Source organism: Jaculus jaculus, chromosome 3 (assembly GCF_020740685.1).
Source record: "Jaculus jaculus isolate mJacJac1 chromosome 3, mJacJac1.mat.Y.cur, whole genome shotgun sequence".
NCBI classification, from domain to species: Eukaryota; Metazoa; Chordata; class Mammalia; order Rodentia; family Dipodidae; genus Jaculus; species Jaculus jaculus.
The window spans coordinates 16,432,910-16,460,194 of NC_059104.1; the positions used below are offsets into that span (position 1 = coordinate 16,432,910).

General features: G+C 45.1%; 1 protein-coding gene across 2 annotated transcripts in view; it reads right to left on the reverse strand.

The window, feature by feature from the left end:
• Cldn10 (claudin 10) overlaps positions 1-25,073 on the reverse strand; it is a 122,849-nt gene extending 97,776 nt beyond the window's left edge. Inside the window, exon 1 of one of the 2 annotated variants that reach the window (XM_004651050.2) lies at positions 24,660-25,073. In XM_004651050.2, the coding sequence (XP_004651107.1) occupies positions 24,660-24,816 (157 nt within the window). In that variant the 5' untranslated portion in view covers positions 24,817-25,073. Of the gene's footprint in view, positions 1-24,602 lie in introns of both variants that reach the window. The other variant, XM_004651049.2, reaches the window with a different exon arrangement.
• Positions 25,074-27,285: the final 2,212 nt, after the last annotated feature.

The following is a 27,285-nucleotide window of genomic DNA, read 5'->3' on the forward strand; positions in this document are numbered from 1 at the left end:
AATAAAATACAGGTAGATTCTAAAATTTTAACTAAACACTGTACACATTCAATCAAAAACAGCCCCGAGTATGTATGCAAGGGTAGTTATTGACCAGATCCTCTATCAACAAAGAGGTTTAGATTTCTGGTCTGTTGAGGGTCCAAGTCAGCTTGTGACCAAGTGAGACCCTTCCCTGGTGCAATCCCAGTTACCTTGGGTGATTTTGGTCTCAGTCAAGTTGCTGCCTGGGTCGTCGGGCTGCTGTTCTGATTTCTGGAGCTGGGCACTTGCTTTTCCTACGGGGCAAACTGAGCCGCTGCTGCTGCCTCTGCTGCTGCTGTAGCTGCCACTGCTGAAGCCACCACTGCTGCTGAAGCTGCTGCTGCTGTGTCCACTGCCGCTGCTCCCCCTGAAGCTGCTGCTGCGGGATCTGCCGCTGCTGCCGCTCCTGGGTCCGCTGCTGCTGGGGCCGCTGGTACCGGTGCTGGAGCCGCTGAAGTTGCTGCCAAACTCTGCTCCTGCTTGGGTCCCATTGTCAGCCCAAGTTGGCGTGGCCAGGTCCCCGGCCGCTGCTCTGTTCGCTGGAGCTGGGTTCAGGTGGTGGGGGAGGGGAAGGAGCCGCGGCTGCTCTGGTTGTCTCGCTGCTCCACGTGTTCTTCTACCTCGTGGTCTGCTCCTCCGCTGCTCGCTGCCGCTCTCCCCTCACGTTTCCCGAGTTGCGGAGAGCGCGGTGTGAGGGGAAAATCCCGCACCTGGCTTCTCCTGCGGCTCGAGCCGAGTCTGGCGGTTTTCTGCTGCGCCGCGGTTGCGGCGGTTGGCCGAGCTGCCGGAGCCGCTTTTCCCGCCTGTGCGGGCTCTGGATGCTCTATAACTCTTCTACTTCTCTGCTGCCGCTTCAATTTCCTATACACCTCATATTTTAGTAAAAGTGTGTATTTTGCTGAGTTTTTTTGGTCTTTTTTCCCCCCTAGGCTGCTTTGGCGTGGTACCTACGCCGCCATCTTAACCGGAAGTCCCGGAAATGGTATCTTACAATTGAGAGGAACCAAGGTAATTTCTAGCTGTAGGATGTTTGAAATCAGAGCAGAGAACTAGAGAGCAGAACCAACAGGCAATGCCTCTCCACCGACATGGGACTCATGAACTGAAAGGTCAAACAGATAAGTGAGAATCATCCGTCAGTCACCAGGAATATACAGAGCACAGAGCCCCAGAAATCGTTGTTTTAGTTCTGCCTGAGTTTCTACGCATCTGGCTTCTCAAAGAAAAACAAAGCATCCATTTGTACACAAAACGAACTCTGCGATGTCGAGACGTCTGCTTTACGCTGCAGATTAGAGAAGCTTATGAAACTATAAGGACGTTAACCGAACAAATAGTGTTTGAGTGGTCATTTTCACCAGGAGCTAGAATGATCTCCAGAGATGTGGACAGAGTAGGAATCAGATCTTCCATCATAGTTCAGGTCAGTGACATAGTCCTGCTCAAGAAACAGGTAATGTCTCAATGACAGTAGAGCTGGATGCAAGAGGGGTATGATCAAATGCCACCAGAAGACAGAGAACACATGGAATGTGACAAAAATGAAAGGCTGAGGGAAAAAAAAAAGTGGTTTTATAGGGAATATGAGTTTGACTGGGGACCTGATCAGGCCGCCCTTGATATATGTATATACATACATGTATGTATATATGTGTGTGTATACATGTATGTGTGTGTGTCCCTCCTTTCCCCTGCTCTCCTCTGCTTCCATCTTGCCTTCAAATTTGAGTCTCCTTTGCAGAACGGAAACACCACCTTGCTTTCCTGTGACCTGTGACCTGCATGCACAAACCAAGAAAAACACTTACTCACTGAAGACACTTAATTCTTGTATGGGGGATGGTTGAGTATTTGAATGCTATTAATGTTCACTAGGGAGAGAGAGGTCATACAGGAAACAGCAGAAGAGAAAGAAGTTTGGAGACTTATGGGAAGAAGGAATAGGTATAAAAGACAGAAACAGGGCTGGAGAGATGGTTCTGTGGTTAAGGACGCTTGCCTGGAAAGCCTAACAACTCCAGTTTGATTCCCCAGTATCCATAAAATCAGCTGAACAAAGTGGTGCCTGCTTCCTGGAGTTTGTTTGCAGCAGCTGGAGGCCCTAGCGCACCCATTCTCTCTCTCCCTCTCTTTCTCTCTCTCTGTCTCTTTCTCTCTCCTCTCTATCTCTCTCTGCTTGTAAATAAATAAACAAAAAAATTTAAAAAAAAAAGACAAGAAACAAGTGTTGACAGAATCTAGAAATAAGTTGAGTGGAGGGGCAAGGCAGAAGAGAAAAGGTAGCAAGATGACGTATCTGGTATGTAGATAGCAAATGTAGTTTTATATATTAAAGATATGAAATTAAAGTTTAACCTCGAGTGACTTGCAGTCTCACCGGCTCTGATACCTCACAGAATAAAATCCTACTGAAACGTGTCTGGACCCTTCTTGGGGAGACCATAGGCCGTCTGTTTTTTACTGTGTTGGTACCACCTGGTCGTTTACTATCAGAACAGAGGCATTCTGCCAAGTCATCTTGAAATATAACTTCACTTGCACAATGGGGTGTTTCATAATTAAATTAAAACCCTAGGATGTTTTGGATTAGAGGAATCTTCCTTCAACCAGATCGAGGTTAGTAAGGCAGTGTGACCTGTCTGGGATAGAATTCCCTCATCCAAAACATCCGGAGTATTTGCTGGATTAATTTGCAACTTACTGGGAGATTTCTGGTCCAATTTGCTCAAGATTTTCAGTCTGCATCCATTTCTTCTTTCAATTCAGGTCAATATGCATTTATTCAGCTCTCTTATTGAAAATGATATGAAAAGGGTAACTAACTCTAAAGAATAAAAAAAATGCCAATAAAATGCAAGAAGAGGAAGGAATGTAATGAGTGAATAAATAAGTTCATTCATGAATAAAGAATTTATTCATGAATAAATAAATCCATTCATCCAACAAATGAACTTACAGAGCTCTCATTTTCGCTATGCATGCGGCCAGGTAAGTATTATATAATATGAAGAGAAGCACTGGCCATTGTCCCTGTTCTTTGGGAATTTTCAGTTTAGTTTATTTTTTATACAACAAATCTTCATTGGACAATTTAAGTTCAATTTATATTAGTGTCTTAGCCCCATAAAAAACTTCAAAAAGAAATAGACAATGAGCCATTTCCTTGTACTTTTGAGCAGATATGGAATATTCTCTGTGAGAAAAAACTAACAAAATCATGTTTTAGAATTGGCGAGGGGGTGACAGAACCCTGTGGCCACGAGCCAGCAGGCTATAGGAAAAGAATTTCTAAATTATAGTCTTCAGGAGGCTCCAGAAAGTAACTCTTAGTGCCATCTATCAGATGGGTTTTCTTTCTTTGAGCATTCAGTGAGTCTTTGTAGTTTCTGAGGGATTTTTTTTTTTTTTTTAGCAAAAACTAACAGTAGGATCAAACACTCATAATTTTTTTAAACATTTGGAGAAATTTTCCTTTCATTCCATCCATGTCCCAACCTTGGCTCTTTGTTGGTCAAATTGTATGTCTTCAAAATTCAATGAATGGGAAACATCAGAAATGCCATGGTGGGACCGGAGAGATGGCTCAGTGGTTCATGCACTTACCTGCAAAGCATAATGACCTGGGTTCGATTTCCCAGTACACACCTAAAGTCAGATGCACAAGGTGGCACATGCATCAGGAGTTTGTTTGCAATGGCTGGAGGTCCTGGTGGTGCCCATTTTCTCTCTCTCTCTCTCTCTCTCTCTCTCTCTCTCTCTCTCTCTCTCTCCCTCTCTCCCCCTTTAAAAAATAAATTAAATTAAATATTTTTATAAGAGACAGAGAGTGAGAGAGAGAAAGGAATGAACTGCCAAACAAAGCTAGCAGGTCTCTGGGTAGGCAGGAATTACAAAGAACAGTATTGAAGTAAATTGTATCTTGACAAAGGTCAACTTTCCACATAAAAAGTCAATCAAAAAGGGAACTCTAACTATGTTCCCTCACTCCAGAGAGTTCCAGGCCATGAATAAGACTCACAGCAGTGAGAATATGTTTTTTAGGGAAAGTATGGTAATCTAGGAAGAAGGAACGATTTTTTTTCCTTCAGTCTCCTTTTTCTGCTGTTATATCTTAAATGTGATGCTGTGAGGAAAATGAAGGCAGTTGGAGGCCTGAGTCTGTTCTCCTGGGCCGGAGGACTAGCAGGGGACATAGGACATGGCCTCTCAAACCCAGTGTGTGCTCAGACCATCTCGCCTCAGCTCATCCCAGCTTGGGAGATCCAGTTGCTCTGTTTACAGAACTTTGCATGCCCATTTCCAAGTGCAGCCATGTAAACGATAAAATGTGGGATGTGTAATTAAACAAATTATATATGTGTTCCTAAGGTGCTTTTAGGCCCTATTAAATCTGTATAATATTAGTTTGCTACGATGGGACTTTTCCCAACTCCACATCCAGTGATGTGTGATATCAAAATTGGTAGCTGTGGTGGTTTGATTCAGGTGTCCTCCATAAACTTAGGTGTTGTGAATGCTAGCTCCCCAGCTGATGGATATTTGGGAATCAATGCCTCCTGGAGGGAGTGTATTGTTGGGGGCAGGCTTATGGGCTTTATAGCCAGTTTCCCCATCCCAGTGTTTGGTACACCCTCCTGTTGCTGTGGTCCATCTTCTGTTGGCCAGGGGGTGATGTCCACCCTCTGCTCATGCCATCGTTTTCCCCTGCCATCGTGGAGCTTCCCCTCGAGCCTGTAAGCCAAAATAAATCTCTTTTTCCCAGAAGCTGCTCTTGGTTGGGTGATTTCTACCAGCAATGCGAACCGGACTGCAACAGTAAAGTGGTACCGAGGAGTGGGGTTGCTGCTAGACACCTGACTATGTGGCTTCGGCCTTTTGGAGCTGATTTTCAAGAGGAATGTGGAAGGAGTTGAAACCTTGGCCTAAGAGATGCCTTGCAGTGCTTTAAGTACAGCTTAAAGGACTATTCTGGTCTGAGCTCCAAGACCTGAATGCAGTAAGAACTATGGACTGTGAGGTTTGGCTTATGAGGGTGAGAAAGAGCTGTGCCTGGACTGGGCTAGCAGTTTGTGTGAGAAGCTTGCTCTTATGCCCATGTCCTGAGAAGTTGTGCAGGGTTGCTTTGCGTAGAAATGAACTGGTGTGTGCAGAAGGATATGGCACAGAAAGGAAAATCTTTGGGTGAACTGTTGCCCATTCAGCTGCAACTGAGAGATTACAACCTTTGAGACTGGGCTAGCTGACCTGTGCTGGGGCAACAAAAAGAATGTCGACTCTTTTGAGAGGGCCTGAGTGCTCAAGGAGTGTCCTGTTCTTCAAAGTCTGCTTTATTCCCCCCTGGATTAACAAATTGGCACCCTACCTGGTATCGTGGAGTATAAGAAATGCTCGAAAGAGGGTCATTGAGTTTGCAACATGGTCTTGTGTTTTGGAAATGGCCATGGGCAGTGTGAAGCGGGTTTGCTGGTTGCCTGCATAGAGATCCCATGGGGCCATGAGGATGAACCGTGGCTTGCAGTGGAGACCCAGTGGAGATGCCGGGACCATGAGATGGCTGCCAAGGAGCTGCCGGCCCTGATGAAGTTTCTAGGACTGTGAGTAGCCTAGCTGGAGGGGCGGAATTGGAATGCCAGAGACTTGTTGCTGGTTAGAATTAATGGACTTGAAGATTTGTCACTGGTTAGAGTTGCTGGACTTGAAGCTACAGAGTTTGATGTTTGCCCTGGTTGTTTTAAATCTTGTATTGGTTGAATGTTTCTTTGCTATGCCCAATGCCATCTATTGCAGTGTGCCATTCTGGGTTTTTTGAGGTTATATTTTGGTATTATGGCTCAGTTAAAAGTTCTTGAACTATGGGGATGTATGAACATCATTGAGATTGATAAAAACTATGGGGACTTTTAAAGTCAGACTGAATGTATTGTATTTTACATCATGTATGGATATCAGTTTATGGGGGCCAGGGGCGGAATGTGGTGGTTTGATTCAGGTGTCCCCCATAAACTTAGGTGTTGTGAATGCTAGCTCCCCAGCTGATGGATATTTGGGAATCAATGCCTCCTGGAGGGAGTGTATTGTTGGGGGCAGGCTTATGGGCTTTATAGCCAGTTTCCCCATCCCAGTGTTTGGCACACCCTCCTGTTGCTGTGGTCCATCTTCTGTTGGCCAGGGGGTGATGTCCACCCTCTGCTCATGCCATCGTTTTCCCCTGCCATCGTGGAGCTTCCCCTTGAGCCTGTAAGCCAAAATAAATCTCTTTTTCCCAGAAGCTGCTCTTGGTTGGGTGATTTCTACCAGCAATGCGAACCGGACTGCAACAGTAGCATAACTAGGCGTGCTGGTACACACCTTTAATCCCAGCACTCGGGAGGCAGAGGTAGGAGCATTGCTGTGAGTTTGAGGCCAGCCTGAAATTACATAGTGAATTCCAGGTCAGCCTGGGCTAGAGCAAGACCCTACCTCAAAAAAAAAAAAAAAAAAAGTAGCATGTAATTGCTGTAACAGAAATATTGGCTCCACAGAAATTGGAAAATGAATCATACATATAAAGACTTAGTACCTCCTTTTAAAAAATATTTTGATTTATTATTTGCAAGGAGAAAAAAAGGGAGAGAGAAAGAAGGAATGGATACACTAGAGCATCTAATCACTGCAAATGAACTCCAGATGCATGTACCACTTTGGGCTTCTGGTTTTATGTGCATACTGGGAAATCAAACCCAGCTGTCGGGTTTTGCAGGCAAGCACCTTAACCACTGAGCAATCTCTCCAGCTCTAGCTCCTCCTTTTTGTCTTCCATCTTTAAGAAATGGGAACATGAGCCCAGCGTGGTGGCGCACGCCTTTAATCCCAGCACTCAGGAGGCAGAGGTAGGAGGATTGCCATGAGTTCGAGGCCACCCTGAGACTCCATAGTGAATTCCAGGTCAGCCTGGGCTAGAGTGAGACCCTACCTTGAAAAACCAAAAAAAGAAAAAGAAAGAAGAAAATGTTAACGGCACAGAATTAAAGTTAAGGACATGTCACGTCCAGAGCCATGGCACTATGAACAGCACAAAAACTGGAGAAATACTCCTCCACTATTCCAACTAGAATCCAACACACCAGGGAAGTTCTTCGTATCACTGACCACTACGTGAGGGTCCGACACACTGCGTCGCTGTGTGCTTTCATGGATTTGCCATGAGCCAACTGTCCCATCAGAGTTACTTACTCATCATTGACAATGATTAGGTAGCCATGGACACACACACACACTCACACACACACACACACACACACACACACTCACACTCATACAAATCCAGCAATAAAGATCATTTTGCTATATGAAATTCACAGTAAAGAGCATTGTGCCTATTATTTTTATTTGTGCTCTTTATAACAGTAACATTTCTAAGCACAGGTACATGCACTGATATATATGTATATGCCTAGGTTGAGATGTGTTTCTCTTTCTCTCTCTGCATGGTCTTGGTGGAATGGTATAGATGTATATGAAGCATTCATGTATGCATGCGCAGTTGTGCATACCCTGAACACACCTGTGTGGAGGACAATGGTGGGTGTCCTTCTCATTTAAAAAAAGGATTTACTTATTTATAAGCAGAGAGAGAGAGAAAATGAAAATATAGGCACTCAAGGGTCTCTAGGCACTACAAACGAATTCCAGATGCACGCACCACTTTCTGCATCTAGGAATTGAACCCAGGTCATTAGGCTTTGCAGTCAAGTGCCTTAACCACTTATAGAGCCATCTCTCTAGCCCTGGGTGTCCTTTTACTCCCCACTCTTCCAAGTTATTTCCTTGTGGTGGAGTCTCTCACTGAAACCCAGAGTTGCTGTTTGCACTCAGACTCTGCTCCCCACAAAACTGGAGTTATAGACCTTGCATAGCCATGCCCATCTTTATACATTGATGCTAGGGATAGAACTCAGGATCAGATAGGCACATCCATGCATCTTTATACCTGTGCGTAGATTCTAAGCACGTGTTGTTAAGTGACCAACACATCACTTTCCAAAACCATAACAACAGAGTGGAAAGTAACGCCACAGGAGAACTGCAAGCTGGCAGGGAGGCAAGCAGACGCCCTGTGGAAAGGGGGTGCCATCCTTCACACAGAGGGAATTGAGGGTGCCATGAGAACAAGGAGATGCTCAGGCCACTAGAAAATTGGGAAATTATTTCACTGGAAGTCAGGCCACTAGAAAACGGGGAAATTATTTCACTGAAGGTCCTTGGCTTTGGTTGTTTAAATGGTCTTATGGTAGGAAGCAAAAATGCCATGCCCATTCCTTCTCTCTCTTTCTCAAAAATAAATAAGTAAGGGCTGGAGAGATTGCTTAGCAGTTAAGGAGTTTGCCTGCAAAGCCAAAGGACCTAGGTTCGATTCCCCAGGACCCACGTAAGCCAGATGCACAAGGTGGGCAATGGCTGAAAGCACTGGTGTGCCCATTCTCTATCTGCCTCTCTTCTCTCTCTCTCTCTTTCATACATAAATAAATAACAAAATAAAGTTTAAAAATAGATAAATAAGTAAAAATAAAATATGTCAGAAATGTGAATGTTCATCACCTGGGATTTCAGGGTCTGAGCAGTTCAGAATCCATTGTGGAAGCCACCCAGATACATCACTAGTGGAAATGATAGATTTCTACCAAAAGATTTTCATCTACTGCTCTTGAAATCTTGGAGTTTGAAGTTAATTACAAAGGGGAATGAGAGGTTAATATCATACCTCCCTCAAGATTTCTTTTTGCATCTAGAAATCATAAGCTACCCATGGAGCTGAATAGCACCATTGTCCTCAGTGGCTCTTTGAATTCACATGCTTTCACTAACCAAGTTTTCAGAAAGGGTCCAGACCCATCATCACTCTCACTCTCTCCCTCCATCCTTCCTTGACTTCATGCTATACAGCAGCGCTACTCTGAAATGCAAGCTGTGGCCCAAGTGTAGAAGAGACCAAACTTTCCTTCCCACCAATATTGTAGAGGGGAGAAAGGAGAGTGTAAGCCAGTGTCTGCCATTTCTCTACCAGCACATATCTTAAATTACTGAGGGTGTGGTAGTACAAAATGCCCTCCCCCCTCCCGTTCTAAGTTGTCTGTGGGTATATCTAATAGGAAATATCTATCCAGAGAGGAATCAATCTTGTGACCACTCTGGGGACCATTGAGAAAAGTCTACCTGGGGCTGGAGATGTGGCTTAGCAGTTAAGGCACTTGCCTGCGAAGCCTAAGGACCCATGTTCAACCCTCCAGATCCCATGTAAGCCAGACGCACAGAGGTGAGACAAGCACAAGGTCGCACATGCCCACTAGGTGGCGCAAGCAACTGGTGTTTAATTTCAGTGACTGAGGTCCTGGTGTGCCAATTCTCTCTCTCTCAAAAAAATTTTTTAATGTTGAACCTCACATTTTGTAAAGCAATAGTTAATTTAATTAAAAGGTATAAATGTCAAAAATAATTTTAAGTGGGAGAGAGGAAGGGGAAATAGAAGGAGGGAAGAGAAAGAAAGTAAGTTTCTCAGAAAGCAGAATAGGAAACGAAGGCTGAGGACACCATGGCAGAACTTGAATCTTCAGTGGGAAGAGCTTAGATGCAGCAATGCTATGGGAAGATTAGGGTCTTTTTTTTTTTTTTTCAGAAGCAATGCTTGCATGGGGCAGACAGTTTTTACTCCCCCTGTGGGTTTGAGACGAGGAAAGGCTGCTGGAGCTGAGGATGGGGTACAGTCCCTATTGCTGGAACAAGAGCCAAGTTGGGGCCCAGCTGAGAAGAGACTCTGCATCCTCTCTTGTAGATATTGAGCAGAGAGGTGATGCAGAGGGACCTCTGAAAAAGCCTAGAGTTTCTGCCTAGCCTAGAATCCATACTAACTAAGACATAAATGAAAAGGTGGTGGGTTTGCTCCCAGAGGCTACTTTGGTATGTGGCATAATTGATGCATGGAGGGAAAGAAAAGTATGGGAAGAAAGAGAGGTTAAATCCGTTTATAATCAGGAGGAGAAGACCTAGTCACTCATCAATAATAAAAACTATGTACACATATGTTACAAAGTTGAAGAAAAGCTGAGCTGAGGAGCATGGGTGGTTGGAGGAGAGAGTAACTACGAAAATCCTGCCAGGAAGCGAATCCAGAGAGGAAATAGCTCATTGTTAGAAAATGATGTCCTCTCTCCATCTTCTTGTTGGAGTTACACAGTAGGTCATGCAAGGACAGCTCGTTCCAAGCCAATCACCCTCAGCCACGCTCGGGCATAGAGATGACCCAGATGACGCAGCTCAGACTCTCGTCTGAGCGGTGCCGCGTGGGTCTGCCTCGCCCTTCGCAGGAACTGCTCCTGGCATTCAAAAGCTTGCCCTTCATAGAAACATCCACGTGGCGGGTCCCTCTTTGACACCCAGCCGATGAGAGTCGGGGAGCGTTTCAGAGCTGGCACCGTGGCTCCCAGAGTGGCATGCTGCGGTGCTGATGCAGTTAAGAACTGGGTCTAGTAAAAAGTTATTAGGTCACTGGGGGGTGCTCCGTCCTCATTAAGTCTGATGTGGTCGAAGAGGCTGGTCGTCTCAAAAGAGTTCCCGGGAGAATGGGTTGCAATAAAAAGAGCAGAGCTGTCCCCTCCCTGCTCTTTCGTCTGACCCCACCATGTGATCTTATGTGCCTGGAGCTGGTTCCCTTTTTGTTTTGCAGCCATGTTGTAAGGCTGTCAGAAGGCCCTCACCAGAGGCTGAACAGAGGGGGCTGCCTAGCTAGGGGTGGTAGCTCATGCTTATAAGTCCCAATACTACAGAAGATGAGGCAGGAGGATTACTGCAAGTTTGAGGCCAGACTGGGATACATATGGAAGCCTTATCTCAAAAGACCCCCACAAAAAAAGTGGGGCCAAGGGGAAGCCCTGGTTGATTTTGCATTTTTAGCCTCCCAAGCTTTTCTTTCTTTTTTCCTTCCTTCCTTCCTTCTTTCCTTCCTTCCTTCCTTCCTTCCTTCCTTCCTTCCTTCCTTCCTTCCTTCCTTTCTTTCTTTCTTTTTTTTCTTCTAGTTTCCCTCTAGCTCAGGCTGACCTGGAATTCACTATGTAGCCTCGGGGTGGCCTCAAACTCACAGCAATCCTCCTACATCTGCCTCCTGAGTGCTGGGATTAAAGATGTGCGCCACCACGCCCAGCAGTTTTCTTTAAATAGTATCCGATACCACATAACTTGTTAGATGAAGAAGACAGAGGAAATTTCTGGGAGAAATAATATCCATACCCTATGGTTCACTCCTTGCCCTCATTCTGCCTAACAAAGGGTTATTCACTAACTCAACAGGCACGGACATAGAGCACAGGTTTTAGGTTGGCATGGTGGTATGCCTACTATCCCAATACTCAAGGGGCTGAGGCAGTAGGATTGCTGTGAGTTCAAGGCTATCTTGGGCTACATAATGAGTACTAGGCCAGCAAAGGCAATAGAGTGAGTGCCCCTCTCAAAAAACAAGAGTGTGGGGCTGGAGAGATGGCTTAGCGGTTAAGTGCTTGCCTGTGAAGCCTAAGGACCCCGGTTCAAGGCTCGGTTCCCCAGGTCCCACATTAGCCAGATGCACAAGGGGGCGCACGCGTCTGGAGTTCATTTGCAGAGGCTGGAAGCCCTGGCGCGCCCATTCTCTCTCCCTCCCTCTATCTGTCCTTCTCTCTGTGTCTGTCACTCTCAAATAAATAAATAAAAATTAAAAAAAAAAACAAGAGTGTGGACTTTGTACAGGATGGTCTTAATAGTTACATCCCTGTCCTCAAGGGGCTTCCAATCTAGTGGTGACACAGCAAACACCCAAGTAAACCCAGTGCAGGCCAGAATGGCAAACGTCACAAGGAGAGAAGTACCAAGCAAGGGCCACGAGGGATCAAAGAAGAAGCTGACAAAAGGCACTGTGTGGAAGACAGCATTGAGGGTGGAGGCTGACTGGGAGCCATGGGGGATGAGGAAGAGAGGCGCTTGCCCCAAACGTTCTGAGCAGAGTCAAGACGATTGAACACAACTCCGCTTGCTGAAGCCAGTGGGTGGAACTGTTCTGATTGTTCTTTTTGGAAATTAGCTGCTGCTGGAGAGTCGCTGATGGACAGGCCATTGAGGGTTTGGGCTCAGGAGCTACACAGTCCCACCATACCTTCCCCATGACCTTGAGCGAGTCACGTCCCTGTGTGTAAAGTGGCTGTAGTAGGACATCCCACGAGAACAGCCAGCCTTGGGGGTCGCGGTCATGTGGCTGTGGCGCCTGGAGCAGACACTCGCTCAAGCCGCATGGACCCTGAGTTGAACTGGAAAGTTCTGCCTGTGGAAGGTTTCCAGGTGGTGATCTGCATCCTTGCTTAGAGTGGGTAGGAAAACGGGGGAGTGTTTCTAACATTCCATTCCAATCCAAGGCAGCAGGGAGAGCCTGGGGGCCTAGACCAGGTGGGAAGTCACCTGAGCTTGATGCAGAGGTAGCTTCGTCCAGGGGAACCAGTGCAGACAGCTCTAGGGATCCCAGGGCAGACAGACTTAGCCTGAAAGGTTGGAAGGCACGGTGTGACTTCCCAGTTCCCTCCTAGGTGGCCAGTGGAGTTGAGAGGTTGCGAAGTCAGCGAGGGCCCCAAAGAAGAAGAGAGATGTGGTGAAGTCTGAGGTCAGCAGGATGGACAAGCCAACGAGGAAGAGGGTTGTCAATTTCTAGGTCTGGGAAGCAGAGGTAGAAAGAGCAACAAAGGGGCTGGAGAGATTGCTCAGCAGTTAAGGTGATTGCATGCATTGCCAAAGGACCCAGGTTTGATTTCCCCAGGACCCACGTAAGCCAGATCCACAAGGTGGCGCGTCTGTCTGGAGTTCTGTTTTCAGTGGCTGGAAGACCTGGTGCACCCATTCTCTCTCTCTCTCTCTCTCTCTCTCTCTCTCTCTCCCCCTCTTGTTCTCTCTCCAATAAGTAAATAATAAGATATTTCTTTAAACAAAAGAAAGAACAAAGAGGGAGGGGCTACTGGAAGGCACTCCCAGGGACCCATAGGCTCCCTCTGCACATCAGTGTTGGAGCTGCAGCCGGCCTGAGCAGGTCTTGGGAGGTTGTAATCTTTCCCCAGCATGACGCCTGTACCAGTACTGTTGCTGGTGACATCCCAGACTAAAGCTGGGACACAGGAGGTCACGAGGAGCTCCTGTTTTTGTTTTTGTTTTTTTCCCAGATGAAATAAAAGTAACATGCACAAACATGGGAGGGAGAGAGCGAGAGAGCAAGCACACACAGGAGGAGACAAGGGAAGGGGAGAGGAAGCCAGGAGAGGGATCGTATTCCCGCTTCCTCTCATTTCCCCAACATCCGCACCCCACGAGCCCATCCTCCAGCAGTTCTTCCCAAACACCGGTGAGAGAAAGTAAGTCAGGTGTGAGGGTAAACCAAGGAGACAAGGAGTGGGTGGTGACTAGGTGGGTCAGGTAATCCCAGGGCACAGAGTTCAGGGTGGGCACTGGGTCAGCATCCCGACGCCAGGCAGGCTGGGCTGAGGGAATCTGACAGTCATGTGACGGAGCTCCTGCCAGAAAGTCAGACTTTGGCTGATAGACTAGAGAGGCCTGACGCCAGGCTCAGACGGGAGAGGAGTGTCAGCTGACCTCCAGGCTCTCCATCATGGCAGCTGACTCTGTTTTGCAGGGATGGCTTTCCCGAGTCTTACCAGGGCAGCTGGAAGCTCCACATTGGGCCTGCTGGGGCTTGCTGAGTAAGTCAATGAGGGCATCTGGCTACAGGTAGATAAGGGGGGCTAGCCCTCCATCCCCCCCCCCTGCCCATCTCACCTAAAGCTCACAGCTGGTATTCTGGCAAAAATCAGTCTCTTTCTAGGACAGCTGACATGTTTGGGGTTTTTTATACATACGTGGACAATATGTGGTACACAGAGACCAAAAATGTTGACCCAAAGCAAGTTCAGTTGAAAGCGGGACTTGATCACCTTTGTTGCTCAGCTCTGTGCCAACATGTTGAAATCATCAGTCCTTCCTCCAACAGCGGTTAGCTGGCACATGCTTCCAAATGTCAGTTCGACACAGTGAGCTATTATTTCTTATGTCAACCCTAGCAAATATTAACATCTAGGTTTAATCAGAATAACATTAACATAACGCATATACTGCAGCACTTGTTACTAGCTTCCAGATCTTTCTAGGCTTTGTGAGCCTATCCAGGCCACAGTCAAGGTCTTTTTCGTTGCTGTGTTCCAAGGTGTCCAGCACACTACCTGGCAGGTGATCAGAATGCTACAGTCCACATGCAAACCAAGAGTACAGAAGCTTTAACGGCCTGGGACATGGCTTAACTGGTAGGGGTGCTTGCCACGTGCACATGAAGGCCTGAGAAGGTCTTATTGGCCCGAAATTCAATTTCCTAGGACATGCGCACATGCACATATACACACAGACACACACAAACACATAGACACACACACCCGTAATTCCAGTCCTGTGGATGGCAGAGAACAGAGAATCTCTGGGACTCACTAGTCAACCATTCTGACTCAATGAAAACAACAGCTCCAGGTTCCAGGAGAGACTCCATCTCCAGAAAATAAAATAGAAGAGTGATAGAACCCCAACTTTCTCCTCTGATCTCTGCATGTGTGTACAGGGCACAATCATCTGCATACACAGTTACATAAACTACACATACCAAATTACACAGACAACACACCATAGTACTACTACTACACACACACACACACACACACACACACACACACACACACAGAGAGAGAGAGAGAGAGAGAGATACATGGAATATAGATGCTCTAGAGCTGATGATACAGCTCAGACTTATAATGATTGTCTAACATACCCAAGGCTCTGAGTTCAGTTGCTAAGTGCACACACAAATACATACATACCACACACAGATAAACAAAATAGATTAGATAGATAGATAGATAGACAGACAGACAGACAGACAGACAGATAGATAATGCTTTAAGGTTTCTCCTTTTTTGCATGTCCCCAGAACCTCAGCTGTCTCATACTGGAGAAGACTTCAGAGAGCACATGGTTTTTCTCCTCAGCCAACACTGGAGCTGCCTGTGTGCTGAGTAACAGATACTCCTGTGAGCACCTTGACATTTCTTTGTGCAATAACCGGTTCCGGTGTGGAAGGCTCTGGTGGAAATTTCTTTCTCTAATCCAATCCCTCAGTGATGCTTACCCCAAAATCCCACTTTTCTCTCCCATCCACACGGCCCCTGTGTGCTTCCCTTTCTTTCCACATGAAACACTAAATGCTCATGTGAGGTTATTTCAAGGGACCCTCTCATCTTCCTGGAACCTAGATCACACTCTGGAGTTAATGAACACAGTTTCTGTTCAGAGCCCTTAAAATAGAATGTGTTTGACTGTGAGCATAGGGGGTGAGGTACTGTCTTGTTGCTCTCTTATTTTATTACCCTCCCCATCTTTTATTGCTATGTGGTTACTGACAATATAAGATTATAGTAATCATTATGGCTGCCTCATTTTCCTCTCGGTTTGATTACACATTTAAAATGCGTAGTGTTCTTAATAAAATTATTAAGCTGTCCTGTCTTCACTCTGCACAATGGAATGCTTTTTAAGTCCAAATGTGAAGTTAAAAATCCAAGAACTCAAAAATAAATAAATAAATAAATAAATTCTCAAAGCCAGGCATGGTAGAGCACACCTTTAATCCCAGCACTCGGGGCAGAGGTAGGAAGATCACTGTGAGTTCAAGGCCACCCTGAGAGTGATGAATAATGAATTCCAGAGCAGCCTGGACTAGAGTAAAACCCTATCTTGAAAGCCAAAAAAAAAAAAAATAATAATAATAATAATCCAAGAACTCAAAAAATCCTGCTATGTCCTTAGAAACACTACACAAGGCTAAGGGATTAGAATTTAGGTTGGCAAGTACTCTGACACCAGCTTCCTCTTTTGGATTGCCCACCAAGTCTCCTGTCTTCAGTCTTCATGGACCCTGTCATTCCTTGCCAGCCACCAAGACTTACTAGTTCTGTCCCCACAGGTCTTCTCAGTTCCCACTGCTATTGCTGGTCGGGTTCTAACATGTAACACTGTGGGCTCTTTGTATGGGTAATCCCATCAGGTACTCTCTGCTCACCATGATTCGGTACCCTTCCTGCTCCTTCAAGGTGAGATCTAAATCCCTTAATGAGTTTAAGTTGCTGGTAAGTTCCTCTTTATCTACGTCTACTGCCAGGCATCACCCTCTTCCGTCCATGTGTTCTCTTCCAGCCATTTCAGTCCCTTGCTCTTCCCTGGTGCTTGTAGCTCCCTCTTGCTTTTAGTCTCTTGTATATGGATTTTAGGCTTGGCTCTAGGTGCCATTCACAGATTAACTCATTTTATCCTCACTACCTCCTCTGAAGTAGACAGTATTCCCATTTTACAGACCAGAGAGCTCACACATTCAGCATTCTTCCGGGAGGCATGTGGTTAATAAGTTGTAGAGCTGGGTAAGTCTCTTAGGCTAAAATGCCCTTCCTCCCTTGGCAAACTTCTGCTCTTCTGGGAAGTCTGTATGTCCCCTGTATTACTCACCATGTAGCCCTAAGCATTCTGGGCTGAAGGTTGCTGAATATCTATCTCCCTCCATTTTGCATTGCCTAAAAGAGGTGAATGTCTTGATCCCCATAGAGACCCCCAGAATGAATCTCACTGATTGGGGTAGACCAGTTGTCCAGTGAATCCTAGGGATTCTCTTGTCTCCACATCCTCAGCTCTGGAATTACAGGCATGGTCCACCATGTTCAGCTTTTACATGGGTGCCAGGGATCTGAACACAGGCCCTAATGCTTGTTTAGCAAGCACTTTATAGATGGAGCCACTTCCTAGCCCACAGTACTCTGCTAACCCTTGTGATGGTAATATCAGCAGATAAGGCCTTTTGAGAAGTGATTAGGGCTCAACAGCAGAGTCTTTATTAATCAGGTGAGTGCTGTCATAAAAAAGGCCTCATTGAAAGCTGGGCGTGGCAGTGCACACCTGTAATCCCAGCACTAGAGAGGCAGTGGTAGGAGGATTGCCATGAGTTCAAGGCCACCCTGAGACTATATAGTGAATTCCAGGTCAGCCTGAGCTAGAAGGAAACCCTACCTCAAAAAACAAAAAACAAAAAAGACCTCATAGAGTTGTCTTACCCTTACCCTGTCTACCATGTGAGGAACCAGCGAGAAGGTGCCATCTTTTTTTTTTTTTTTTTTTTTTTTTTTGGTTTTTTGAGATAGGGTCTCATTGTAGCCTAGGCTGACCTAGGATTCACTATGTAGTCTCAGGCTGACCTTGAACTCACAGGGATCTTCCTACCACTGCCTCCCCAGTGCTGGGATTAAAGGTGTGTACCACCATGCCTGGCCAGGCTTGTTTTATTTTAATCCCACTTTTCACCTTTGTTTGGGTTATGTGGTCATTTGAGGTCATTTAAACCCATCCCAATCCATCTGCTGCCAGCATGCTAAACAGTTGGGAGCATAGGAAGCCAGCTAAGATCCCAGGTAAGAGGGGTGGTGAGTAGGACCTAATGTCGGGAGCAGTTATAACACAGATGCCTGGTGCAGCTATGATTCCTTGGTGAATTTTCCACATGGAGATGACACTCTGTGATGCTCCTGAATTGAACTTCAGCTTGGGACTTGCTTTGAGGGACTATCAGAATCTTGTTCTCTCTATTTATGGAGGAGAAAATTCATGGCAAGTTATTGCTGAAGTAAAGTCTCACCACTGGCAGAATCTGAAGCTCTGTCCACTGAGCTAGGATATGGTGGCCATACCTTGGTAACTCACTCATAAAGCCTTTATGCAAGGACACCCTCTTGCCTTTATCCCAAACTCTGTTGTCTCATCCATTAGTATGGTTACTGTGTCAACTTAGCAAATATACATCAGAGCTCACTGTGCGCCAGTACCACGGGTAAACAAACAGATAAATTACCTGTCCCAAGTGATCATGAATTTGTTCTCTTTTTTTTTTTTTTTCTCATAGGAATGCTTCCTGGCTGCAGCTGTCCTCCCTCAGAAACACAGGTATGCCTCAGTACCTGAGGGGGATTGGGTCAAGGTCCCCTGGGGACGCTAAAATCTGGGAAGTCTCAAGTCCATTATATGAAAGAGTGTGGTATTTGCATATGTAATCATCTCAGATACTCTAAATCATCTCTACATGGTATGTAATTCATAATGTAACACAAACGCTATGTGGATACTTGTCATATGCACAATGCGTAGACAATAATGACAGAAAAAGGCAGTGCATGTTCAATACAGATACTTCTATGTCTGAAATGTTTGATTCAAGGTTGGTTCAATCCCAGTATACTGGTTTGGATGCACAGTAACTTTGAATGTAAACCCCATAGTCTCATGTCTCTGTGATGAAGCCTCATGCTTAATCCCTAGCTGGCAGAGCCTTTGGGAGGTGGAGTCTGGAGGAGTTGTGTCACTGGGGGAGGGCCTTGGGATTTTGCAGTCCATCTCCCACTTGGCAGTGCCAGCCAGCCACTCTCTCCACTTCCTCACTGCTGATGTGGTGATGTGTGTGCTGTGCTGCTCAGCTGTCTGCTCCACCCCAGGCCCAGAAAGCCAAGCATTGCATGTTCTCTCTCATATGTGGATCCTAGCTACAGATGCTTGGGCTTCTGTGTGAGAAGGAAAAAACTCTGTAGCAGAGGCCAGTGAGTTAAAAAGGAGATATAAAGAGAAGAAAAAGGAAGGGAGGAGAAGAGATCAAGTAAAGGAAAGGTGGAAGGAGGGCCAATCAAAATCTAACAGGATATAAATAAATCATATGGAATCCTACTTTTTTTTTTGACAATGGAACACTCAGGAGCCATAGATTGTTGCTAGAAAATTTTCAGTGCCAGGGATGGGATACCTTCCAGTGAGTTGTTGGCCAGGGAAGTCCCTGATGCCCCCAAAACATTATAAGCCATTGCCAAGGCCCTTGGTTTCCCACCAGCAATAGATGGTAAGACCCTACTGCTGAAGACTCCACATAGAAATCCTGCTGGAACTGAGCTGATAACCTCCTCCATGTAGACCAGCTGACAGAAAGCTGGAAAAAGCCATTCTGCATGCAGTTCAATGGGAGAGAGAGAAATCACCAGTGAAGATATTCAACAGTGGACACTGCAAGCCTTATATTTGGCCACCCAGGCCAAATGAGCCAACAGGTACAATAGTGGCATGTCTATCATGGTGGAAACCAACTGCCCTCCAATTGGACTGGAGGCCCGCTCCATGGGAGGGAATACATCCCTGATACTGAAAACTTTAAACAGGGGTAGTCATGAGCCCTAGGGGTGTAATGTCTGTAGCTGGCTGGCTAAATGTGTATACTATGCTTATCAAACTGCCCAGTAAGCACTTCTCTTAATGTTCATACCCTTATATTAATGCTACTCTCACTTTTGTTAAAGAATCTTCTCTTTTCAGATGGCAGTGACCTTGGGACAACTCAGAAGGTATCATGGTGCTGGAAAGAAGTGACCACAGTGCTCAGTACTGGAATATCTCTATCACACCTTCCAAGGCTCAGGGTCTAATGCAGAAGAGGTGGCGGAAAGAGCCAAAGGAAGAGTAGGACTCCTTACAACATGCTCCCTCTAGACATAAAATGGCCTGGATATCCATGACCTCACAGTGCCTGATACTACCTACACAAGACCATCTATTTCTTTGTGGAGTCTTCAGCAACAGGGTCTTACCATCTATTGCTGGTGGGAAACCAAGGGCCTTGGCAATGGCTTATAATGTTTGGGGGGCATCAGGGACCTCCCTGGCCAACAACTCACTGGAAGGTATCCCATTCCTGGCACTGAAAGATCGTGGCATCAAAATAAAAGAGAGACTGATTGAGAAGGGGAGGGGCCAATACTCTGTTTCAAGGGGAAAGTGGGGGGAGGGAAGGTATTACCATTGGATATTTTTTATAATCATGGAAATTGTTAATAAAATTTGGAAAGAAAAGAAAAGTAAATGAAGTATCCCATGAAACTGAAGAAGTATAAACAATAAAATTTTATATAAAATTTAAATATGGCGTAATTGGGCTGGAGAGATGGCTTAGCAGTTAAAGCACTTGCCTGCAAAGCCTAAAGACCCAGGTCTCATTCCCCAGTACCCACGAAAGCCAGATACACAAGGGGGTGCATGTGTCTGGAATTCATTTGTTTGCAGTGGCTGGAGGCCCTGGCATATCCATTATCTCTCTCTCTCTCTCTCTTTCTCTTAAATGATAAATAAAATATTATTATTCTAAGAAATTTAAAAAAATATATAAAGATGTCATAATCCTTTTCCTTCCTCATTGGCATCTGCATTCTTTTCTCAATTTTAATTAGTTTGATACATGAGAATCTGCAGGTCAAGTAGCTTTTTCTGCTTCTCCACCTTCACGTTGTCAAGTAGAAGTAATGAAAAGCAACCAGCCATGAGCACTGACTCTGTGTGGATCAGGAAATCCAAACATGTGGGTCTCTACTTCTGTTGGAAAGAGAAATTAGTGTTCCAGATGTTGAAAGTAGGTTTCTGCAATAACCAAATTTCTTATAAAGTTGGTTAAGACAGATTCTTATTTGGTAGCTCAGGCTGAAATTTACTGTTGTAGCCTTGGCTGACCTCAAACTCATGGCAATACTCCTGCCTCAGCCTCCTGATTGGTGGAATTACAAACACGACCCAGCACACCTTATATGTTCTAATGGAAACATTGTCAGCCAACAAGATTTCTCAGATTACATCTTATGTGCAGGGTATATGGAATACATTATTTTCTTTACCAAGAATGTAACATCAGGGCTGGAGAGATGGCTTAGCAGTTAAGGTATTTGCCTGTGAAGCCTGCGGACCCATGTTCAACTCTCCAGATCCCACGTTAGCCAGACGCACAAAGGTGGGGCAAGCTCAAGGTCATATGTTCCCACTAGGTGGCGCAAGCATCTGGAGTTTGATTGCAGTGGCTGAGGCCCTGGTGTACCGGTCCTCTCTCTCAATTAAAAGAAAAAAAGCAACGCCAACTTAAAGTTTATTTAAAATGTATGTGTGTAGAGGTGTTTGTGCCTGTGATATCAATGGCAATGAGTGTGTGCATGGGCATAACGTGGAGGTCAGAGGACAGCATTGGAGTGTTGGCCCTCTTTGTTTACCCACTTCCTTTGTGATAGGGTCTCTCTTTTTTTTTTTTAATTAATTAATTAATTTATTTATTTATTTGAGAGCGACAGACACAGAGAGAAAGACAGATAGAGGGAGAGAGAGAGAGAATGGGCGCGCCAGGGCTTCCAGCCTCTGCAAACGAACTCCAGACGCGTGCGCCCCCTTGTGCATCTGGCTAACGTGGGACCTGAGGAACCAAGCCTCGAACCGGGATCCTTAGGCTTCACAGGCAAGCGCTTAACCGCTAAGCCATCTCTCCAGCCCGTGATAGGGTCTCTCTTGTTCTACCACTATGGACACCAGACTAGCTGGTCCTGAGAGCTTCAGGATTCTCCTGACTCTCCCTCCCAGTGTTATAGGGATGTTGGGATTACAGACACGTGGGCCACTTTCTCACTGGACTTTACATGGGTGCTGGGATCTGAACTTCAGGGAGCAGGCTTGCAGAGTAAGGGACCTTAACCACTGAGCCATCTCCCCAGCCCCTTAAATAAGGCTGTAAGGATAGACAATGGTTTGGATTGCCATTAACACAATTTGGTAATAAGAGTCAGCTGTGTATTCCTAAGCAGTAGCTGTTGAGGTCATACAAAAATATACTATAATACTTTTTAAAAAAATATTTATTTGCAAGAAGACAGAGGCAGAAAGAAAGAGAGAGAGAGAGACTATAGCTGCTGCAAACAAAGTCCAGATGCATGTGCCACTCTGACTTTATGTGGGTTCTGGGGGATCAACTTGGGCTGTTAGGCTTTGCAGGCAAGTGCCTTAACTGTTGAGCCATCTCTCCAGCCCACATACTGTAATTCTTTACATCACTATAAAGCTAAGGTTAAACACACATTTTTCTCAATAACTAGGGTTCACTGAGGAAAACCTAATTATTATACCTCAAGGTAGGAATCAGCTGAGGGGAAGAGATGGAAAAAGAACAAAAGCCAGGCGTGGTGGTGACACCTTTAATCTCAGCACTTGGGAGGCAGAGGTAGGAGGATTACTGTGAGTTCAAGACCAGCCTGAGAGTACATACTGAATTCCAGGTCAGTTTGGCCTAGAGCGAGACCCTACCTCAAAAATAAAAAAAAATTAAAAAAAAATTTTTTTAAAGCCAGGTATGGTGGCATGCACATCTTTAATCCCAGCATTTGGGAGGCAGAGGTTGGTGGATCACCATGAGTTCAAGACCACCCCGAGACTACATAGTCAATTCCAGGTCAGCCTGGACTAGAGTGAAACCCTACTAGGGGAGTTTTCTATAGAAGGAGAATAGCTTTGAAATATCCCAAAATAAATTCGGAAGTTGGGGACGGAAGAGCAGCATTGCCTTGATTCCTCCAAGGGCTCTTAGGAAAGAGCACGTTACCTGGAGTTAGCCAGGACAGCCACACTCCACATGTTCATTGCTTATCATTAGAAGTCTGGCTTTCCCTGTGTAGTCTTTCTTTGTCCCTTGTCACTCACGCAGGACTGATGACATGAGCGCTTGACATGTTCCCCCCCAAAATGTTATGCTTTACTAACTTCCTAGTGAAAATTTTACTTTCTTTTCTTCACTGGGACCAAGGTGCACTTTGACCACTTGTGAGAAGTCTTTATTATAACCAAAGTCAGGGGAGCTTTTTTTTTTTTTTTTTAAATACAATAAGCCTACATCTTGGGTCAGATTTGCAAAAGTATCAAGGTTTTGCAGGTATGTGTGTGGTGGTGATGGTGGGGGCAGGGAATCTGTTTTTTCTTACAATAACATGAAAACGAGTAACAGTTGTCTTGGAGGTATCCTGAAGTACGGACATGCTTTTAAAACACAAACAAGCCGGGCGTGGTGGGGCACACCTTTAATCCCAGCACTCGGGAGGCAGAGGTAGGAGGATCGCTGTGAGTTCGAGGCCACCCTGAGACTCCATAGTGAATTCCAGGTCAGACTGAGCTAGACTGAGACCCTACCTAGAAATACCAAAAAACAAACAAACAAACAAACAAACAAACAAAAAACACACGAACAAAAACCTTCTCTTTAAGACACACACACACAGTGGTGCTGAAGATGAAAGTTTGCCCACGTATGAAAAACAAACAGCATGCACACAGAAGAAACCATAGGGAAAAGTACATGGAATCTTCTTTCAGCTTACTACTTTTATTTTACAAATATTTATTTGCCTGTGTCTGTGTGTGTGTGTGTGTGAGGAGGTGCCAAGGTCTCTTGCCACTGTAAATGACGGCCAGACACATGCAGCAATTTTTGTGTCTGGCTTTACATGGGTACTGGGGAATCTTCCCAGTTTGACAGGCTTCAGGAGCAAATATCTTTAGCCACTGAGACATCTCCCTAGCCCAGGTAATTACTTTTAAATCCCTTGTTGTTTTATCCCTAAACATGATTTTATTTATTTATTTATTTTAACATTATTTTTAAAAGAAAAGATAAAAATCCTTCTGGTAGATGAATAATTTCCTTCATTCAATGTCATCCTTCTTGTCACATGTTTTAGTCACTGGACAAAAGAGAATGAACATGTGCATATATACATGTCCCTGTTTTTCCTTACCTACATACCAGGTGTCCTGGGGAAGAACAGGCATTGAGAATAAAGTATGATTTACTGAAAGTAGGACAGAAAAGTTGAGAGAGCAAAAGAGAGAGAGAGAGAGAGAGGAGAGACAGGACTCCAAGTCAATGAAAGAGCCAAGGCATGGTGGTGCACACCTTTAATCCCAGCACTCGGGAGGCTGAGATAGGAGGATCACTGTGAGTGTGAGACAGCCTGAGCTACAGAGTAAGCTGGTCTGCCTGAACTACTACAGTGAGACCCTGTCTCAAAAAAAAAAAAAAAAAAGAAAGAAAGAAAGAAAGAAAAGAAAAGAGAAAAAAGAAAAAAAAATCAACGACCTCTAATCTTTACACTTGGGAGGCAGAGGTAAGAGGATCGCCATGAGTTCAAGGCCACCCTGAGACTACATAGTGAATTCCAGGTCAGCCTGGGCTAGAGTGAGACCCTACCTAGAAATACCCCCCCCAAAAAAAATCAATGAAAGGTTTTTCAACACAGGGTAAAATACACATTAAGAGTTCTCTGCGCCCCACAACCAGTTATAATTATCTCCTAAGACCATCCATTTATCCCACTACTTTCCTTTGGAGCCTACTTATTTTGCCAGTCATTTCTTCAAAGACTTATACGGTTAATATTAACTTTTCTTTGTCAAATAAAATAAGACGAAATAAAAATTAATTCCTTCAGCCAAAATATACCCCCATCCATTCCAGGCAAAGTTTGGCACTTTTAACACTCACAGAGCTAACAGGCAACTGTAAACAGCCAACTTCAACACGGGCTAGAGGCAGGGGACAGGTGACATTTGACTGAGAAACCCAACAAAGCTTGGCCATTTACCTTCCACTTTGAAGATAGTAAAGTGTGGCCGGCAATGGAAGGAACCCAACGCGTTACCTGCACAGTTCATCCACAGACCCTGGTAAACCCAAGTGGCCGTGATCACCGACGACGCACGCGTGGTCACCTTCCACTCGTTGGATGTGGTGGCAGCCACAAGAGCTCCGAGGCCTCCGACACCAAACACCAGAGCTGAGATCTGTGCCCTGGACATGTCGCTCAGCCTTGCACGGTGTCACTGTCCGGACAGAGCGCTTTTCTGGGGTCTAGGCATGCAGCTGACGGGTAATGCTTCCACAAATGCTCCAGACAGCCGATGTGCATTGGTGACAATACTTCATGCTCGGTGGCTTTGAGGGACAGGTGTCTAGGGTAAAATATGACTCCCCGATGGCATTTCACAGATCTCTTAAAATAATCTGTCTAATTTCCTACATAGATAGTTGCCAACATGTTGTAAATGAATTTTAAAGGTCTTGATATTGTAGACTTTTTTTTTTAAACCCAGCACCATGGTTAATGCTTAATTTTCTGTTATCCCGAAGCTTAGTGAACCATGCCCCAAGCCGATATTACAAAGTACAAATTATACAGTAACGCTGAAGGCTTTTTGGGAATGATTTCTTTAAGTTTAGCGTGGTTTTTCTTTTTTCTTTTTTTGTTTCTTGAGCCTTTACATGAATGAAATCCTGTTGTAGAAATTCTTCTGCAGCCTTTTATTAAAACACAATATCATGTGTCTGAGATGTGTCCATCTCGTGAATGCAGTGATCATTCATTAAATGTTATGTAAGGGGAAGAAGAAGAGCAAAGGGTAGTACTCAGCACTAAGTGAGACATCTCTGTCAAGCCCTCCAAGGCTCAGGGACCTCATGAAGGAAGAAGTAGTAGAAAGAAGGCAAGAGCCACAGGAAGGAGAGAAGTGCTTTGCAATACTGTCTTCCTGACACAGTGGCTGTGGCATCGTAACCTCCCAGTGGCTGACTCTTCCTCCCCAAAATGTGCACAACAGAAGGGAGAAAAAACATGATGGCATCAAAATAGAAGAGAGACTGCTTGCAAAGAAAAAGAGATTCAGTGGAGGAGGGATTTGGGAGTGAGAAAAGGGAGTTTGGTGGGAGGGGATTGTGATCATGGTACATTGTCTGTATGTACAGAGGGTGTCAATAAAAATTTAAAACAAAGATCTTCTCTCTGCCTGTCTTCTTTTTTTTTTATTTTTTATTTTTATTTTATTTTTAAATTTTTATTTATTTATTTATTTGAGAGAGACAGACACAGGGAGAAAGACAGATAGAGGGAGAGAGAGAGAATGGGCGCGCCAGGGCTTCCAGCCTCTGCAAACAAACTCCAGACGCGTGCGCCCCCTTGTGCATCTGGCTAACGTGGGACCTGGGGAACCGAGCCTCGAACCGGGGTCCTTAGGCTTCACAGGCAAGCCCTTAACCGCTAAGCCATCTCTCCAGCCCTCTGCCTGTCTTATTATAACATTTACCATAACATAACACCCTCACATCCATCCATGTTGCCACAAATGACAGCAGTCCCTCCTATTGAGTTCATGACTCAATAGTCTCCTATGATTTACAGGCACCATATTTTGTCTAGTCATCTATCAATGGACACAAAGGTTGCCTCCATGTTTTGGCTATTATGAACAGTGCTTTGATAAACATGGATGGGCCTTTGTCTCTTTGACATACCAATTTCATTTCTGATGGTTATACACTCAGAATTAGGATTGCTGAATCTTTTGCAAGTTCTGATTTTTTTTTTCATGTGTAGAATTTCCATCCCATTTCCATAATGGCTATACCGATTTACATTTCTTTAAGCTCAGTTCAAATTTCTTTCTCTCTTTCCCTCTCTTCTTCCTCATTTCCTTTACTTTCCCTTCCCATCCTTTCTTCTTCCCTCTCCCCCTCCTTCTCTCCCTCCCTTCCTTCTTTTTCCTTCCTTCCTTCCTTCTTTCCTTCCTTCCTTCCTTCCTTCCTTCCTTCTTCCTTCCTTCCTTCCTTCCTTCCTTCCTTCCTTCCTTCCTTCCTTCTTTAAGGCCTTCCTTCCTTCCTTCCTTCCCTCCCTCCTTCCTTCTTTCCTTCCTTCCTTCCTTCCTTCCTTCCTTCCTTCCTTCCTTCCTTCTTTAAGGCCTTCCTTCCTTCCCTCCCTCCCTCCTTCTTTCCTTCCTTCCTTCCTTCCTTCCTCTCTTTTGGTGCTCTGAGACAAGGTCTCACTATATATTCCACACTGACCTCACTGTATATGTAGCCCAGAATGGCATCAAACTTGCACACCTGGTCTCCAGTATTACCAATGTGTGAGCTACAATGCCTGGCTTCGCTTCTCTTCACTTCTCTTTGCTACATGTAGATTTATCCTTATTTGCTTGAAATTCATGGCACTTCTTGAGAGAATCTAGTTAATCATGTTTCATCAGTTGTGAGGAATTATTAGTCTTTATTCTTTTCTTTATCTTTTTTCTGTAACTCTGATAAGATCTATTTTCTCTTCTATTTGTTTATTGCAGAGAGGGGGAGGAGAGAATGGGTGTGCCAGGGCCTCTAGCCACTGCCAACAAACTCCGGACCAGGCCATGTAGTGCACCTGGCTTAGGTGTGTTCTGGGGAATTGAACCTGGGTCCTTAGGCTTTGCAGGCAAGCACCTTAACTGCTAAGCCATCTCTCC